The following is a 20,555-nucleotide window of genomic DNA, read 5'->3' as shown; positions in this document are numbered from 1 at the left end:
ACTCTGAGACTGTCGATTCACTACAGAAGGAGCAAATTCTAGACAACACAAATTACTAGTCTGCAGCTAGAAATTACGTAAACCTAGAACAAGAATACCGACAACCGCCGAAGCATCTATTTTATGAGAACATTTTTTAATGGTACTCTGAAGTAACCATTCTAACCACCGACAAACATGAAAGACAGACTGTGACTTCTGGGGAACACAACCAGAGACTTTTCTGTCGACTCTCTCCAGCAGATGGACCGGCGACCAGAGAGAGACAACAAGACATACTCGTATAAATGTAAATTACAATTTATTTTTCGAATGTGCGGTTGTTCATGTAAAGTATTGGCAATTTCTATGAGTGTCGTTATCAGCTATGAATCTCCCCCTCTTGAGCGGTCCACACGCCCTTCCCTTTGTCTACCAAGCCGGCATATCGGCTTAGCCCACTAGGGACTTTTCTATCATTGTTAAGTAACCAATTCTACTGTTTGTTTGTGATGTATTTCTGTGACTATTTAGGTAGTTAGTAAATAAATGATTCAGCCAATTTGTATATTGCTGATTCATTATGGAAACTAGGGTTAGTGCAGATAACCAAGCATTTTACGACGTTCAGATAAGACTGACGGAAGGTAACAGGTAATAATACATTAATAGAAGACTAATTGATCAGATATTAAAATATCTGAAGAGTTATTTTCTGAAAATTATAACTTTGTAATCTCAACATTTTCCGTGGTGCCCCGACTTCCTAGTTAATTAAAGTTTACATGATTAGTTTTATCACGTAATAATAATTACACATAGAGAATTGATTTGATAAAATAAGTCTTCACATTTAATGATAGCAGAGACAAGACAGGGGTTTTAGGCTGGGTTTCTGTATAGCACTTTGTGATATCTGCAGATGTAAAAAGGGCTTTATAAATTCATTTGATTGATTGCTGATATTTAAACTAGGTAGCTTGCTACACACACTTGACCGGTGACCACATCTCAAGCCATGCATGTTTGGATACCAGTCACGCTCCTACAGGGCAGACTAGAAAACAGGAGCAACAGGGCTGCATGTGAGCTCCATACAGGGCAGAACAACAGGTGCAATGAAACAATGGACCGGGTGAGGGTGGGGGGTGCCAAACTTGGCGACATCACAACGACTTGTGGGTAGTGGGTTCAGAACAACAACGACAAGAACTGTATACCAAAAACAAGTATACCTTTCATACCTCCTCTCTCACACAGCCACTCCTGTCTCACCTCCTCTCCCTCCCCTCTCTTACATTACCATCTTACTCATCTCCCCTCCAGCTTTGCCTCTACTTTCTCTACTTTCGCTTTCTCTCAACATCTACCTCTGTCTGTCTGTCTGTCTGTCTGTCTGTCTGTCTGTCTGTCTGTCTGTCTGTCTGTCTGTCTGTCTGTCTGTCTGTCTGTCTGTCTGTCTGTCTGTCTGTCTGTCTGTCTGTCTGTCTGTCTGTCTGTCTGTCTGTCTGTCTGTCTGTCTGTCTGTCTGTCCTTCTCTGCCACTCTTTCCCTACCACAGCCTAGTCTCTCTCCAACATTCTCTCACACTCCAAACTTCTCAATACCCCACATCTCTCTCTCATCTCTCTGATCAAAAATGTAGAACTAAGAACAGTTCACCCCAGACTTGACTGGCCTCGACCAGCACAAAAACATCCTGTGGCATTCTGCATGAGCATCGAATAGCCCCCGTGACATGCAACTCTTCAGGGAAGTCAGGAACCAATATACCCCATCAGTTAGGAAAGCTTAAGGCTAGCTTTTTCAAACAAAAATGTGCTTCCTGTAGCACTAATTCCAAAAGGTTTTGGGTCACTGTAAAGTCCATGGAGAATAAGAGCACCTCCTCCCAGCTGCCCACTGCACTGAGGATAGGAAGCACTGTCACCACCGATAAATCTACGATAATTTCAATAAGCATTGTTCCACAGCTCGACATGCTTTCCACCTGGCTAGCCCTACCCCGGCCAACAATTCAGGACCCCCTGCAGCAACTTATTTTCACCTCTATGGCTTATTTATTGCCTACCTCCCTACATTTGCACACACAGTACAAAGATCCGTCTATTTTTCTTTTATTTTGTGTTATTGACTGTACGTTTATTTATGTGTAACTGTTGTTTTTGTCGCACTGCTATGCTTTATCTTGGCCAGGTCGCAGTTGTAAATGAGAACTTGTTCTCAACTGTCTGGTTAAATAAAGGTGAAATCTGGTTAAATAAAGGTGAAATAAAAAATGTAATTAATCTCCATCTCCCTACCACTCTCTCTTTCTCTCCCTCTAAATATCCACTCTCTCCCTCTAACTAGCCTCTCCCTACATTACCTCTTTCTCTCCCTCTCTCCACCATTTCCCCTCCCTCCCTTTATCAATGCCCCCACAGGCTAAGTCATCTCATGTTGCACTGCTCTGTCCCCTCCTTCCTTCCCTGCCTCCACCAATCACATCGTACATCTCTGACCCAGAATCATTTTCCAAACCTGCCGTCTAATTGGGTTTCTCCTGTGATTAAGGCAATAACAACCTTCATATTAGAGTTTAATGTTCGCTAATGAGGTTGGTGGTTGCCAGTGGTTACATTAAATACATTTGTCACTCGCCAACAGGCTAATTAGGTCCTGCAGGTCTGCTGTTTATAGATAGCTTCAGCTAATTGATGGGACATTACTGAGAGCTCTGCGTGTCAATCAATGGTGAGGGGAACATTTCCTTGTTCTGACGTTCCCACTACAGGGACCAAGGAGGGACCACAGGCCTCAAACTGTTTACTCTGCTCTGTTCTCCTCATTCATTATAGATATTTTTGTTTAGCAATTCAGTACTGGTATTGTTATGGTGTATTATCATCAGCCACTCAAGGGCTTCTCTCAATTATGAATCCATTTGCTATTAACATTGGAACATTTGTGTTTAGTCTCTCAATCTCTGCTCCTCATAATACATTATTTGATTTATTTCAGTGTGGTATGGAAAACAATTTAGTACACGAGTGAGAAAGAAAGTGGTGCATCCTAATGACATTTAAATATGGCCATAACAACTGATATACAGTACCAGTCAAAAGTGTGGACACACCTACTCATTCAAGGGTTTTTCCTTATTTTTCCTATTTCCTACATTGTAGAATAATAGTGAAGACATCAAAACTATGAAATAACATATGGAATCGTGTAGTAACCCAAAAAAGAGAAACAAATAAAAACATATTTGAGATTCTTCAAAGTACCTACCCTTTGCCTTAATGACAGCTTTGCACACTCTTGGCATTCTCTCAAACAGGTTCATAGGTAGTCACCTGGAATCCATTTCAATTAACAGGTGTGGCTTTTTAAAAGTTTATTTGTGGAATTTCTTTCCTTCTTAACGCGTTTGAGCCAATCAGTTGTGTTGTGACAAGGTATGGGTGGTATACAAAAGGTTTGGTAAAAAAAACAAGTCCATATTATGGCAAGAACAGCTCAAATAAGCAAAGAGAAATTACAGTCCATCATTACTTTAAGACATGAAAGTCAGTCAATGCAGAACATTTCAAGAACTTTGAAAGTTTCTTCAAGTGCAGTCGCAAAAACCATCAAGCGCTATGATGAAACTGGCTCTCATGAGGACCGCCACAGGAAAAGAAGATCCAGAGTTACCTCTGCTGCAGAGGATAAGATCATTACAGTTACCAGCCTCAGAAACGGCAGCCCAAATAAAAGCTTCAGAGTTCAAGTAACAGACGCATCTCAACATCAACTGTAAAGGACAACAATAATAAGAAGAGACTTGCTTGGGCCAAGAAACACAAGCAATGGACATTAGACATTAGGCCGGTGGAAATCTGTCCAAATTTGAGATTTTTGGTTCCAACCGCTGTGTCTTTGTGAGATGCAGAGTAGGTGAACAGATGGTATACGCATGTGTGGTTTCCACCGTGAAGGTAGTGTGATGGTGTCACTGTCTGTGATTTATTTAGAATTAAAGGCACACATAACCAGCATGGCTGCCACAGCATTCTGCAGTAATACACCATCCCATCTGGGTTGCGCTTAGTGGGACTACCATTTGTTTTTCAACCGGACAATAACCCAACACACCTCTAAGCTGTGTAAAGGCTATTTGACCAAGAAGGAGAGGGATGGAGTGCTGCATCAGATGACCTGGACTCCATAATCACCCGACCTCAAGTCAATTGAGATGGTTTTGGATGAGTTGGATCACAGAGTGAAGGAAAAGCATCCAACAAGTGCTCAGCATATGTGGGAACTCCTCACAAGACTGTTGGAAAAGCATTCCAGGTGAAGCTGGTTGAGAGAATGCCAAGACTGTGCAAAGCTGTCATCAAGAAGAAGGGTGGCTACTTTGAAGAATCTCAAATATAAAATATATTTTGATTTGTTTAACACTTTTTTGGTTAGTACGTGATTCCATATGATTTATTTCCTAGTTTTGATGTCTTCACTATTATTATACAATGTTCGAAAATAGTACAAATAAAGAAAAACCCTTGAATGAGCAGGTGTGTCCAAACTTTTGACTGGTATTGTAGATCAAACCGAGATTGATGACAATGGCCTCATGCATTTATCTGACCCCCTGTGCTGCCTGTTTGCCTGCCTGCTCCAGGCCCAGATGCCTTGATAAGCAATGTGCTGATGAATTCTTTCAGGGCTGGAGGTTGTTTGATAGTGGGGGCTTTTCCAGATCATATGCCTGCAGGTTAGGGTGTTATCAAAAGCTGGCTTTTTGTTTGGGTCTGTCTTTGACTTCACACAGCTGCGTTGAACGATAAAGAGGATAGGTCTGCTCTGGTGAAAGCTCATCACTCCTCTTCCATCTGCTCCCTCTGTTTTCAGAGTTGACACACTATTCATAACACTGACACTGTGACAGACAGACTGTGTGTGTTTTGTGGGTGTGCATGCTTGGTTGTGTTTGTGTGTGTATATATGTGTGTGTTTGAGAGAGAGATGCTAATGCAATGTATATCTTGATGCATTGACTGAATAGTTTACTCTTATTGAAATAGAAGTTCACATAGGGGAAAAACATGTACACTTGTATACATATTTATTTAGAAACTGATGTTTTAACTTCTGTAGTTCTTTTTGATTGAGAGCAAACAAGGAACTGTAGCCTATTTAAACTGCTCAGTGCACCTTCCACATAGTTTTTCCCAGGTCTCCAAAGTCTAAAGTCTACAGATATTTAATCTCACAAACCAGAAGTTTAAAGTCTACAGAGATTTAATCTCACAAACAAAGTATGTATAAAGGACGAATAACTAATGGCTGAATGTCACTATTTTCAACATTTTTGGATTAATAGATGCCTGGCTATATCACATGTTCTGTGATCAAGAACTCATGTGAGTGCCTGCCTTCGAGGCACATACATGGTCCTACTCCCAACCGACCTTTAGTCTTCTGTAGCAGCCACAAGTCTCCGCCTCTCACACGGCGCTAAACCGATCCCCACCCAGTGATCCCCACTCACTCCAAATCCCCTGCCACCACCCCTCAAGCCCCTACCACCGCCAGCCTCTTCCTCCCCAGCCCTGATTCTGAAAACTCTGTCCCTGTGTGAATCCGGCTCTTCACGCAAGCCATTTTCTAACTTTGTCCCGAATAGAAAAAAGGAGAAAACAACGCGAAAGTGGAGATAGGAGCAAACCGGATAAGTGTTCTATTGCCCCGATTGTTGGCCCGCGGCGGGGTGCAAAAAGGGCAGGCCGAAAAAAGACCATACGATGTGGATCTGGTACATCTTGCTTAGTTCGGGGACGGGCTCAAGCTCGGTTGGTAAGTTTTTTTTTTTTTTAATACGTAGTTTTTCGTATTCAAGCTTTTTAATCTGTAGGCGCTTCTAACAGTGCCGCTGTGGCTGCTCTGGAAGGGAAACAACACGCGTGCTTTCGCAACAGACGTAACAATAACGATATATCCTATTTGCCACTTTTGTGTGCACAATATCGTTGTTGTCAAAATGTTACACTGTTGCAATGTAACCAGCGCTAACTTCAAGCGGAGTTGGGGCAAAGTATGTGCAACCAACAGGCTGCGAAGTCGATTTAGTTCCGCTACGTCCCGTTGTTTTACTTTTGCCAAACCCGAAAGCAGCGGGCTATTATCAAATTCCCGTTCTTTTCTTGTGGTGCGTAGGCTATGTTTCCCAGGACATCGCATTGCAGTCAGTTTATGCCGTTAAACGTTTGGCAGCCATGTGTAGGGCTAGATTGCCTTATACTGTATGTTTGTGAGTAAGGATGCTATGTGAAGTGTGAGAGGTAAATCAGGGGGAGAGGAGTCAGAGGACGCAGGGTTGTTATGATCTGAGGTTGTTGACAGGGCAACGTTGACAAGTCAATCTGTGCCCCTGCCCCGCCATGGCAGCTGAAGGGCCGAGTGGGGGCATGGAGAGAAGCCTAGTCTACCTCTATTTACACTTCTATCAGACTGTGCAGCAGGCAGTAAGTATTACAGAATTACATTACCAGGATACGATTTTAAATGCTTTCAGTATGGCTACATGAACTTGTGGCCTACCATGTATGCCTATATAATTATTGTAAGTACATGTAACCAGAGCCCTATATTGAGAGCAACTAGCCTACACAGGAAAAACTGTAGTAACAATATTGTGTTTATAGTTACATAGTAGATAGTTTTCTAATGCAATAAAGTCCAGTGTAGGCTCTAGTATGTGTAACAGTATAACTTTAGACCGTCCCTTCGCCCGACCGTCCCTTCGCCCCCGGGCGCGAACCAGGGACCCTCTGCACACATCAACAACAGTCACCCACGAAGCATCGTTACCCATCGCTCCACAAAAGCCGCGGCCCTTGCTGAGCAAGGAGAATTACTACTTCAAGGTCTCAGAGCAAGTGATGTCACTGATTGAAACTTTATTTAGCGCGCACCGCTAACTAAGCTAGCCTTTTCACATCCGTTACATATGATGCCTGTTACCAAGTTGCATAGACCGTTCGACACGGTTTGAATAAAGACTGACAGGTGAAGGTTGATTTGCTGTGCAAAACACATTGAGCCACTCTATGAGGGCAATGGGAGTTCAAAATATGATGCCTTTTTGTTATTCAAACTCAACATGTTTCAGAATTAAAGGCTACGTCAGAGTACTGAGTTGACTTGTCCGCAATGAGAACAGATTTGTCACTTTAAAATGTATGCTAAAAAACATTGCTTTTTAAAGTTTAACAAAACATACAACTCTTTGAACAAGTACTACTTTGAACAATTTACACAGATAATGTCACAAAACACATTTACTGGAAGTGGAACTGTGCAGATGCAAAGTTTCGGAACGATATTACGGTAAAATCGCCCTTAGTTTCTAATGCGACAACGTTTTCCAAAAATTAAGATTCAAGGATGTCTGCAAGAAGACAGCTATGACATGACACATTGAGTTTCACATTTTTTATTTTGGTTATTGAAGTGAAGTGGATTTTAAACCGCTAACGGAATTACATCATTGGTCCCTGATTTGTACTATACAGAAATGCATAATTATGGGTATGAATATCATTCTCTTCATGGTGATGCATCCTGAACAGGTACACAAATGTAGAAATATGCATTATATGTTTAGCATATTTGGGTATTATTCTACACACGGGCTATTATTTGAATGAGCTCTGCCCCCAAACGACCACATTTGGTTGGTCCGGACCAGACAAAATCTGAACCAATCATAGACGTCTATGTTTCACAAGTTTGGACATCACAGTATGGCACAGCAGAGTTCATTACAGTAAAGTACATATGTTCAGTGCAGTAGAGTACAGTGCATTAAAGCACACATGGTTCTCTACTCCAGTGTGCTCTACTGTACTTTACTGAACTCTACTGTACCTTTCTGTACAGGCTCTAACGATGAACTTAGTCTTAAAATGCTTTTGGGAAACCGGGCCCTTTACTGTTCTCTACTGTACTGTACTGTGCTGTCCAAACTTGTGAAACAGACATTTATGATTGGTTCATATCTGTCCCGTCCATGGATGTCCTTGTTACAGTAAAAGAAAAGGTCGTAGGTGTCGGTAACGGCCGTGACTAACTGGCGAGAGAGAGGGAGAGGTTGTCCAGATTGTTTTTATAGTCTTGCTTTGACCACCAGATGACAGAAAGTGAAAGAAAACAGTTATGAGCTTAACATAACAGTATGCCAGTGGAAAGGATGACAGTAGCACGTGACCCAACTGTGTTTTATGATTTCGGTAATTACAGGTTTTAATCACTTAATTCATAAACAAACTTGATATCGGTAAAAACACAAACTAATTGGTACATCTAACTTTCTTTGTTACGTATTCATTATTCTCCCTCATGAGGGAGAGAAATTAGAAGTAAATATCTTAAAAATATGTAGGTTTTTGGTAACAGAATTACAAGCATAAGGTTGTGTTTTAAAAATGTACAGTAGGCAAATAATTTATCCGAAACGAAATATAAGTGTTGATATTAGTCAGGGGTCTTTACTTCAACATTATTATGTTTTCATACGTTTCTCATACCTTTTAAGACTTTTCTGGTAGATGTTTTCCAAAACCACTTTTCATCTCTATGACCAGAAATCAAAGCCTTTGCTTATTCCTAATTTTATAAAACCAAAACATTTTTATGCCTTAATAAAAAAAGAGACTTAGCTTTCATTTGACACCCAATATGAACTTCACATGTTGGTGCTCAAGGGTCCCAGACCCAAATCATTTAGCTGTGTAGCCTATTACCTGTCAGTTTGTGAGACACATGCTTTTAAAATAAATATTGTTTTCGCTGCATGTTTGTGCTCTAAAAGGGATGTCTATTTAATTCTGACAAGTAATCAAATCAAATGTTATTTGTCACGTGCAGATGTTAATGCGAGTGTAGCGAAATGCTTGTGCTTCTAGTTCCGACAATGCAGTAATAACCAACAAGTAATCTAACCTAACAATTTCACAACAGCTACCTTATACACACACAAGTGTAAAGGGATGAAGAATATGTACATAAAGATATATGAATCTTGGTACAGAACGGCATTGGCAAGATGCAGTAGATGGTATAGAGTACAGTATATACATATGAGATGAGTAATGTAGGGTATGTAAACATTATATAAAGTGGCATTGTTTAAAGTGGCTAGTGATACATGTATTACATAAAGATGGCAAGATGCAGTAGGTGGTATAGAGTACAGTATATACACATGAGATGATTAATGTAGGGTATGTAAACATTATATTAAGTGGCATTATTTAAAGTGGCTAGTGATACATTTTTTAAATGTATGGCAGCAGCCACTCAATGCTTTTCTGCTACTCATTTTACATTTTGGAATGGGGGAAGGTTTTTTAGCTGACTCACTTTTGTCTTGATGTCTTTCTCAGTAACTCTCATTTCACATTTGTTTGGCACTTGTGAACTCTGGTATAAAACACAGTCTCAGTCTCAGTGTTGCAGTACAGTATGAAGGCCTATATTACTTTAGTTGGTAATATCTTAAACAGTGGTAAATCCATACATATGACACATGCATTAAATGCGTTAAAGTTATATGTTTTAGATTTAGAGGGCTGTCAAACTTCAGGCCTCGACTCTGCGACCGACCCATTTTGGTCTGACCGATCAAGGTCACCAAGACCTGATCTCTCACTCACACACAGCTGGCTATTATTAATAACAAAGTGAAAGCAAGCAAATTAAACCTGCGCCTACATTGTAAATATAACTTTCCAAAATGGACTCCAGTTCTGTCTGTTTGTGCTCTGCAGAGGCCATTTAATCTGTCTTCCTCTTCCCGTGACTCTGTGTTCAATGGCACCCTGTTCTGTTTGGTTGTAAAGAATTCCCGTTATAATGAACCATATAAATCACAACAGACCTGGCTGGAATAACTTGTATGTGTGCATACGGTCTTTTTTGTGGTCTTTTCCAGGCTTGCCCCTGAAGTGAGAGAATGGCCCCAAAAAACTTAGTCATTAGCACTAGAGAATAGTGGTGTTCCACCATCTTCTCATTGAAGAACCATGTGAATCACCAAAGCTCCACCTGAACATGTCTCACCTGTCAGAATGAATGCCTAATGAAGTGATCGTGCTAGCATAGCATATATAGTGAGGTAAAATATTTGGACAGTAACATTTGTTTTATTGTTTTGGTTTTGTACTCAGCAGTTTGGATTTGTAATAATGCAATGACTATGAGTGCTGACTCAACTTTATTTGGGGTATTTATCCATATCGGGTGAACCATTTAGAAAAGACAGCACTTATAGATGCCCATTTTAGAGAACCAGAAATATTTGGATAAATTCACTTATGTGTATTAAAGTAGTCTAAAGTTTAGTATTTAATCCCACATTCCTAGCAAACAATGACTACTACATCAATCTTGTGACTCTACAAACTTGTTGGATGCATTTGCAGTTTGTTTTGGTTGTTTTTGACTATTTTGTTCCCAACAGAAATTAATGGGAAATAATGTATTGTGTTATTTTGGAGTCACTTAAGTATAAATTAAAATAGAATATGTTTCCTAACAATTCTACATTAATGTGGATGGTACCATGATTACGAATAATCATTCATGAATTATGAATAATGATGAGTGAGAATGTTACGGAGGCATAAATATACACCCGCCCCCATAAAAAAAATGTGGAAGTGTTCAGAAACATATTTCATTCTTATTTACAATAAGTGACTCCAAAATGACACAATACATTTACCATTAATTTACAGTACCAGTCAAGTTTGAACACAACACACCTACTCATTCAAGGGTTTCTTTATTTTTAGACATCAAAACTATGAAATAACACATATGGAATCATGTAATAACCAAAAAAAGTGTTAAACAAATCAAAATATTTTATATTTGAGATTCTTCAAAGTAGCCACCCTTTGCCTTGAAAACAGCTTTGCACACTCTGGGCATTCTCTCATAATATGGACTTGGCCTTTTACCTAATAGCCCTATCTTCTGTATGCCACCCATACCTTGTCACAGCATAACTGATTGGCTCAAACACACTAAGGAAAGAAATTCCGCAAATGAACTTAACAAGGCACACCTGTTAATTGAAATGCATGAAGCTGTTTTTTTTTGAGAATGCCAAGAGTGTGCAAAGCTGTCATCAAGGCAAAGGGTGGCTACTTTGAAGAATCTCAAATATAACATATTCTTTGATTTGTTTAGCACTTTTTTTGGTTACTACATGATTCCATATGTGTAATTTCATCATTTTGATGTGTTCACTTATTCTACAATGTAGAAAATAGTACAAATAAATCAAAAGTAGGTGTCTAAACATAATTGGAACTGTATATTGTGAACAATAATCTGAAACACAACCAAAACCAACTGCAAATGCATCCAACAAGTTTGTAGTCACAAGCTTGATATAGTTATTGCTTGCTAGGAATATGGGACCAAATACTTAACCTTTGACTACTTTAATACACATACTGCATAAGTGAATTTGTCAGAATACTTTTGGTTCCTTAAAATGTGGGCACTATCTAAACCAGGGTTTCCTAAACTCAGTCCTCGGGACTCCAAGGGGAGCACATTTTGGTTTTTCCTCTAGCACAACACAGCTGATTCACATAATCAACTAATCATCAAGCTTTGATAATTTGAATCAGCTTTGTAGTGTTAGGGCAAAAACAAATGTGCACCCTGTGGGATCCCGAGGACCGAGTTTGGGAAATGCTGTTCTAAATGTTTCACCCGATATGGATGAAAATACTTTCAAATTAAAGCTGACAGTCTTTAACCTCATAGTCATTGTACCATTTCAATATAGAGCCAAAACAAAAAGTGTCACTGTCCAAATACTTTAGGACCTCAATGTACAGTCATGGCCAAAAGTTGAGAATGACACATTCATTTCCAAAGTTTTCTGCTTCAGTGTCTTGAGATATTTGTCAAATGTTACTATGGAATACTGAATTATAATTACAAGCATTTCATAAGTGTCAAAGGCGGTCAATTAAATACTGGGCCACATCCTGACTGATGGCAGCCCATTCTTGCATAATCAATGCCTGGAGTTTGTCAGAATTTGTGGGTTTTTGTTTGTCCGCCCGCCTCTTGAGGATTGACCACAAGTTCTCAATGGGATTATGGTCTGGGGAGTTTCCTGGCCATGGACCCAAAATATCGATGTTTTGTTCCCTGAGCCACTTAGTTATCACTTTTGCCTTATGGCAAGGTGCTCCATCATGCTGGAAAAGGCATTGTTCGTCACCAAACTGTTCCTGGATGGTTGGGAGAAGTTGCTCTCGGAGGATGTGTTGGTACCATTCCTGTGGTCCTAGGCAAAATTGTGAGTGAGCCCACTCCCTTGGCTGAGAAGCAACCCCACACATGAATGGTCTCAGGATGCTTTACTGTTGGCATGATACAGGACTGATGGTAGAACTCACCTGGTCTTCTCTGGACAAGCTTTTTTCCAGATGCCCCAAAAGTCTTTGCCTCACTGTGTGTGCAGATGCACTCACACCAGCCTGCTGCCATTCCCGAGCAAGCTCGGGACTGGTGGTGCCCCGATCCCGAAGCTGAATCAACTTTAGGAGACGGTCCTGGCCCTTGCTGGACTTTCTTGGGCGCCCTGAAGCCTTCTTCACAACAATTGAACTGCTCTCCTTGAAGATCCGATAAATGGTTGATTTAGGTGCAATGTTACTGGCAGCAATATCCTTGCCTGTGAAGCCCTTTTTGTGCAAAGCAATGATGACGGCACGTGTTTCCTTGCAGGTAACCATGTTTGACAGAAGAAGAACAATGATTCCAAGCACCACCCTCTTTTTGAAGCTTCCAGTCAGTTATTCGAACTCAATCAGCATGACAGTGTGATCTCCAGCCTTGTCCCTGCCAACACTCACACCTGTGTTAACGAGAGAGTCAGTGACATGTCAGCTGGTCCTTTTGTGGAAGGGCTGAAGTGCAGTGGAAATGTTTTTTGGGGATTCAGTTATTTGTATGGCAAAGAGGGACTTTGCAATTAATTGCAATTCATCTGATCACTCTTCATAACATTCTGGAGTATATGCAAATTGCCATCATAAACTGAAGCAGCAGACTGTGAAAACTTTTGGCCACGATTGTATGTCAAACCTTATTGCTTGCAGAGTCCTCATGGCCTGATACTGCACAGAAACACACTTCTTTCTATCAGACAGCTACTCTGCCTGGGGTCCAAACAAGGATATGATTTATTCAATGACTATCTCCTATATCTGCCGTCCTCAGATTTGTTATTGTATTTACTGTGAAAAATAACGGCAATGGCAGTGTGAGGAAACAGACAGACGTAAGCATGCCCGATATCGCCATAATCAAGATTAATGTGTTCCATTACAGTCTCAGTAGTACTTCACACTTCAAGACACCGGTGGTTGGATGTTTTTTATTCATAACCACCATCGGATGCCGTAATAATTTCTCACCTGGTGAGACTCAGAGTCGAGGAGCAGAACCATGTTGTATATGGTTTACCTTTGGTTGATATTGTGCTCCTGGGTTGTTCTATTGTCAGGGAAGGGTGTTTAGTGGCTAGCCCTGTGTGTGTGTGTGTCCATGCACAAACATCTGTGACTGTATGTGTGTCTGTGCAGTATGTGCATACCATGTGTGTGTGTTTTCACTTCAGCTGATATGCTCCCAATCATTGTCTGTTACGAATCCCTGATGGCCCGGCAGTCTAGGGGGGGATGGTAACGAGACCCGTAGCATAACTCATGCAAAGTGTAATAGTGAAAAAGTAACAGTGAGACCAAAAACCCACAGACAACTAAATTACCGTCAAACATTCATGGTTTATTTTTAAACACACGGTAAAGGGGGGCAGTGAAAGGGGCTAAGCTGGACCCAAGGAAAGAAACAAATATCCCAAAATACCCCTAAACTAGACTAGCCGACTTCAATACAGCTAACTAACTAACCAAAAATACAGCGGGTGGTCCGCCCAGTTCCAGCTGTGCCACCAGAGACTCTGGGTTCGCGCCCAGGCTCTGTCGTAACCGGCCGCGACCGGGAGGTCCGTGGGGGGACGCACAATTGGCCTAGCGTCGTCCGGGTTAGGGAGGGGTTGGTCGGTAGGGATATCCTTGTCTCAGCGCGCACCAGCAACTCCTGTGGCGGGCCGGGCGCAGTGTGCCCGGCCCGGAGCACGGTGTTTCCTCCGACACATTGGTGCGGCTGGCTTCTGGGTTGGATGCGTGCTTTTTTAAGAAGTAGTGCGGCTTGGTTGGGTTGTGTATCGGAGGGCGCATGACTTTCAACCTTCGTCTCTCCCGAGCCCGTACGGGAGTTGTAGCGATGAGACAAGATAGTAGCTACTAAGCAATTGGATACCACGAAATTGGGGTAAAATAAAAAAAATTAAAAAAACATTAAGCCTGCCTTGTGTGTGATAGAGTTGGTACTATTTCCCATAGTTGTTAAACAAAGCCACATGACTGAAGTCACATTTCAGACCTCCCCAGCACAGCACAGCACCTTACTTTCAACTCAATACTAGTGCTGTGTTTTGACATGGGCCATGTGTTTTGACATGCTGTGTTTTACAGACATGGTCCAGACTACATTACAGACAGAATTCAGTAGTTGAAGCAGATATGAGCATTTCCCACGCTGTTCTTTCAAAAATCCTCTATCGGCAATCATTGAATTCCTGAATAAAATACTACATGTAATGGGATTAATTAGACCACTTGTTTGTTATTCTTTCTGTATTATTTTCATTTAATTTGGATGGGATTCTGTCTATCTCTACCTGAGATGAAGCATCTCCTTCCATCCAACCTGAGCTCTGCTCTGTGATCTATTAATCATGCTTCTTCATGGAGCTGATCTATCTAGAGATGTATGGATCGAAGGGGAAACAAAAGAAGAGGTTTGAAAAAAAGATTGTCCAGAGAACTCATTAGAAATTGATTGCTGATCGATCCAAAGTGCTTTGCTATTCCATGAAAGGCTCAGTCTCATCATTGTAGCCAAGATTAAACCTTTGACTGGTTGGATGGTTTTATACATCGATAGCTAAGAATCTTCTCTGACATAGTTTGTGAAGTTCAAAGACCCTGTACTGCTAACTTCGGTGGGCCAAAGTTTGTAATCCTGGTGCGATATTTGAATAAGGTATATTCATATGACAACATATGACTTGTTAACTGTACTGCTCACCATGGTTTGGCCTAGAATGTGCTGTATGCTCTTCCCCTTGGTGTCACGTTCTGACCTTTATTTCCTTTGTTTTGTCTTTATTTAGTATGGTCAGAGTGTGAGTTGGGGTGGACAGTCTATGTTTGTTTTTCTATGTTTGGTTTCTGTTTTGGCCTAGTATGGTTCTCAATCAGAGGCAGGTGTCGTTAGTTGTCTCTGATTGAGAATCCTACTTAGGTAGCCTGGGTTTCATTTTTGAGTTGTGAGTGTTTGTCTCCGTGTGAGTGTTTGTTGCCACACGGTACTGTTTCAGTTTTTGTTGATGCACGTTATTTTGTTTTGTTCTAGTGTTCTGTTGTTTTTCGTATTAAACATAATGGACACTTACCACGCTGCGCATTGGTCCTCCGATCCTTCTCGCTACTCCTCCTTAGAAGAGGAGGAGGAATGCCGTTACACTTGGAGTTTATAACACTGATCCAGTCACTTCTGGTCTTCATTCAAATGGCCTCTCACAAGTTTAAACTTTCAAACCTAAACATAATATATAGGCTTTAATCTGGGAGTTAGGTCCCGGCGACAAATCTGTTTTGTTTTAGAAGTTTTTAAAGGAGACTCTTGTCTGTTTGGCTTTAATTGACTCCACACACTGGCACACATGAACACACACATACAAACATACACACACCTAGCTGTACGCCTAAGCCAAGGAGTAGCAGCAGAGAAGTGTTACTTTAAGAAAAATGTATTTATCCGAATGCCGTCTTTTAGAATAAAATGACAGTGCCATGTAGAGTGAGTACATGGCAGTGTTTCATGTCACTGCAGTGCTGTCTCCTGGCAACCCATTAACTCATCATCGCCACAGAAACAAGGAAGCCTGAGGAGATAGGAGATTTCATTCCCCTCATTCTGGGCAGGGGTGGATATAACTTGGTATCTCCCATGGATAACCAAATCTACAGATTGTTTGTGACGCCTACAACACACCATTACCTCTTCTTTCCCTCTCTCTGTCGGTTTTCTTCTGTTCTCTCGTGTTGTGTGTTGGAAAAGGCCATTATGGCCCTGTGTTGTCCTCCTGCTGCCTGCCAGACAGCTGGCTCCCCTGCTGTCCCTGCGATCAGGAGTCATTTGCTGTGTTGTGTCACACAGCGTGGCACCACGGACACAGACAGCAATCCCATCACCCCTCTGAGACTGGCTCACAGGGTGTTATTTGCTGTTGTGTACTATCTGCTATATACCATTGATTGTGTATTTATGTGCTGACTGAGTGTAGGTCACTGGATAAAGAGCTACTACATTACTTTTATGATAGCGTTTGGGTTACACTAAACCTTGGTATGGATGTATTGGCAAAGTGCATGGTTTGTAGTTATATTCATGTGCTTGCAGTGGAGAGCTGAACTCCAAACAATAGCTTTGGACAGTCATGACATCTAATATGATGCTCTAAATATGCAATCTATGGCTGTCTCTGACAAAAAAAAATGTGCTTGACTGACAGTTGTCATCTTTCTTATTCAATTGATCAATCATTTTTAAGCGTCTACTTTTCCACCCTGTTTGAATAAATCAACTACATGTAGGCTACTGAGGTTCTCTGATGCTTTAAGCACAGAAGCATACTTCATTAAAAATGAAGACACAAATTACTAAAGATGGAGCCAGATCAATATAGCCTAACCAGAAGAACAAAAACCTGTTCCCCATTCGACCCTCCTCCTCCCGCTGCTGGCCTTGTTGTTTTTATTTTATTTTTTATTTCTTTAAAACTTGTTATGGACTAGGTCCCTGTGGCGGGATCAAATCAGCGGAAATTTTAGAGCGCCACCTAATAGTTTTCGATAAAACTCAAACTTTCATTAAAACACACATACAAGGTACTGAATTAAAGCTACACTTGTTGTGAATCTAGCCAGCAAGTCAGATTTGTAAAATGCTTTTCGGCGAAAGCATGAGAAGCTATTATCTGATAACATGCACCCCCCAGAATACCAGACCGCCAACAAAACAACAGATTTCGCGGTAGGCGGCGCTACCCAAAACACAGAAATAAAATATAAAACATTCATTACCTTTGACGAGCTTCTTTCTTGGCACTCCTATATGTCACATAAACATCACAATTGGGTCTTTTTCCCGATTAAATCCGTCATTGTATACCCAAAATGTGATTTGCTGAAGACCGGTCTGATCCAGAAAAATGCCCCTTTACAAGACGCAACGTCACTTTTTAAAATTACAAAAGTTGCCTATAAACTTTTACAAATCACTTCAAACTACTTATGTAAACCAACTTTAGGTATTAATAAACGTTAATAATCTATCAAATTGATCACGGGGCGATCTGTATTCGATAGCAGCAAGTCTTGAAATCATACTCCATGTTTTCACTTTCATAACATCCTGTGGTGTAATCGATGAAAGGAAGTGCTTACACGTCACCAAACCAAGGATAAAGCAGCCCCAAAATGACAGCATTGGCGACATCGTGTGGAAGCTGTAGGCGTTTACAGGGGATCTCCATGTATTTTCCTCAGCCTTAGACAATACATTGACTGGCGGATGAATATTATTTTTGTATTTTTGGTGAACAGTTTTTCGAAGGATTTTGACTCCTAAACATGTTCTGTTATAGCCACAGACACGATTTAACCAGTTTTAGAGACTTCAGAGTGTTTTCTATACACACACACTTATCATATGCATATACTATATTCCTGGCATGAGTAGCAGGACGCTGAAATGTTGCGCGATTTTTAACAAAAAGCTGCCAAAATTCGCAGCCTCCTTAACAGGTTTTAACCTTTTATTTAAATAGGCAAGTCAGCATTCCCTTGTGGAGGGATGACTGCAAAAAAAGGCAGAAGGGCAAAGTACAAATGTAGTCCGATACTGAGCAAGACAAACTCTCAGGCTCAGTGTAGAACAAAAACTCTGCAATGTTAACTGGAGCAAGTAGAACAGCTAAGTCTGCAAACATTCACAATTTCACACTCTAGACATCTCATTTCTGATTTGGAGTTTCACATTCAAGTTTCAAATTTTTTTTTATAGCAAAAGCCAACAAATAAAACGTTTGCAGCCCTCAAGTCGAATATATCCTGATAAAAATAAGTGTCCTATACATCACATTGGCTACACATGGCCTGTCTGCAAGGAACTTAACTTAACTATTAACTTGTCCTGTTAGCAAACCTGTAACATTGTATACAATACTCTGGACCTTCAGACCAATGAGCTCTGGACAGACAGACACAGCTGTAGGCTATTTGCCCAAGGGATAATCAGGTAAGCCTTTATGACGTTTCCACCGGATCAGAGCATAACATGTTTCCCCTTTCATGCTGAGTGGTTATGGAAAGGAGAGAGCTGGAAAGATTTTTCAAGTAGGCTACGTGGAGGAAATATTGTCATTCTCAATGGATGTAAAAACAGACTTAGTTTACTTGCTTTTTGAGGCAAAGGAAAAATATCTTTGAGAAGCTCAACAGTGATGGTGAGTTAAGAAAATCTGAAATAGTTTCAGATCCCCAAATGGACACATTTCTAGGCCTACATTTGCACGCAGGCCAGGTAGGCTAGGCCTACTTATATGCGTAATCAGGTGCGTGTCCTTACATCATTATCGACAAGAGTGCTCCAAACAAGACTATGGATTAATTGACAACTCATAAATGGAATGAAATAACCCCCCCCAAAAAAAAAAAAAAAAGAATTCACAGGTGTAGCCAAGGTTTTGCCCTCTGCAAACAATGTGTCCTCTTCTCCAATTTTTATTTTATTTATTTTTCCTTTATTTAACTAGGCAAGTCAGTTAAGAACAAATTCTTATTTTCAATGACAGCCTAGGAACAGTGGGTTAACTGCCTGTTCAGGGGCAGAATGACAGATTCATACCTTGTCAGCTCAGGGGTTTGAACTTGCAAGCTTCTGGTTACTAGTCCAACACTCTAACCACTAGACTACCCTGCCGCCCCAATGTGGACAATGACAACGGTAAGACTGTAATAATAATATAATGAATGCATTAACAGAAATTACCGTAACCAAACATTGTAGATCATAAAGGATGTTAACGGTAAATGTACTACTGGTGTGCCATCCCTGCGGCCTCCTCAATGGATTAGTCCACTCAGACAGGCGTGTATCAGACAGGTGTCTAGTGTGCCATCTCTGCGGCCTCCTCAATGGATTAGTCCACTCAGACAGGCGTGAATCTGACAGGTGTCTAGTGTGCCATCCCTGAGGCCTCCTCAATGGATTAGTCCACTCAGACAGGCGTGAATCAGACAGGTGTCTAGTGTGCCATAATTGTTTTAAATATATTTGCCACTGCTCGACTAAAGAAATCTTGGTCGACCAACAGCCAGTCGACCAAACAATCGTCCATTCGCCTAAATGGGGTCAGCCTTAATGCAATCACTGGCAAAGTAGTCATAAAGTCTGTACATTGCAAACACACAAACCAAACACACAGTTTTTTTTTTAATTGGAGAGCTTACTAGCTGACTTGTGTGTTTTGCATAATTTCTAATAAATATGTAGATCAGGGCTCCAACACTGTTCCGGGTGAGCTACCCTCCTGTAGGATTTCAATCTAGCTTGATTCAGCTTATCAACCAGTTAATTTTTAGAATCAGGTGCGCTCGATTAGGGTTGGTGCGAAAACCTACAGGACGTTAGCCCTCCGGGAACAGGGTTGTAGTCCTGATGTAAATTGTCTGAATCAAATGTTCATTATTCTGTTAGGTGTGTCTGCTGCCATAGCAAGCTCTTTGGTATTCCTCATAGAATTACATGTAGAACTTAAGTGAAAACGGTCCACAGGGCCTCAATAACCTGAAGTGAAACCTGGTATATATATATATATATATGCTATCCAGGGATAAACTCACTGTTTGCACAGGGATAAACGACAGGTCACACTCACCACTGAAGAAAGTATTTTCTCAAACAAGTTTTTTTCTGTGAAACTCCAAATCAGAATTGAGATGTCTAGAGTGTGACATTGTGAATGTTTGCAGACTTAGCTGTTCTACTTGCTCCAGTTAACATTGCAGAGTTTTTGTTCTAAGTATTCACATCAGTATTTATTCTAAAGTATGCAGACCTGCGGAGGGATGACTGAAAAGAATGCAGAAGGGCAAAGTACAAATGTAATCAAACACTGAGCAAGACAAACTCTCAGGCTCAGTACTAATAAAAAACATTGAATATGCCTTATCTCTGGTTTTTCATAGAGATAAAGCAACATAAATGCAAGAGTAACATACCAAATTGGTGACTGATAGACAGACGGACGGACGGAATGACTTAATGGTGGATTGACTTCTTTCTGAGTGAAGTGGCCAGCTGACGCATCAAGACTTCTA

General features: G+C 40.9%; 1 protein-coding gene across 2 annotated transcripts in view; it reads left to right on the top strand.

Moving 5' to 3' along the window:
• The first annotated feature begins 5,458 nt into the window (after window positions 1–5,458).
• LOC112252507 (low-density lipoprotein receptor class A domain-containing protein 3) overlaps window positions 5,459–20,555 on the top strand; it is a 121,818-nt gene continuing 106,721 nt past the window's right edge. The window contains exon 1 of one of the 2 annotated variants that reach the window (XM_042323232.1): window positions 5,459–5,802. In XM_042323232.1, coding sequence (XP_042179166.1) covers window positions 5,751–5,802 — 52 coding nt within the window. In that variant the 5' untranslated portion in view covers window positions 5,459–5,750. The remainder of the gene's footprint in view (window positions 5,803–20,555) is intronic. The other variant, XM_024423781.2, reaches the window with a different exon arrangement.

Source organism: Oncorhynchus tshawytscha, linkage group LG06 (assembly GCF_018296145.1).
Source record: "Oncorhynchus tshawytscha isolate Ot180627B linkage group LG06, Otsh_v2.0, whole genome shotgun sequence".
NCBI classification, from domain to species: domain Eukaryota; kingdom Metazoa; phylum Chordata; class Actinopteri; order Salmoniformes; family Salmonidae; genus Oncorhynchus; species Oncorhynchus tshawytscha.
Note: the sequence above shows the minus strand (reverse complement) of the source record. Positions and strands in the feature narration are given on the sequence as shown.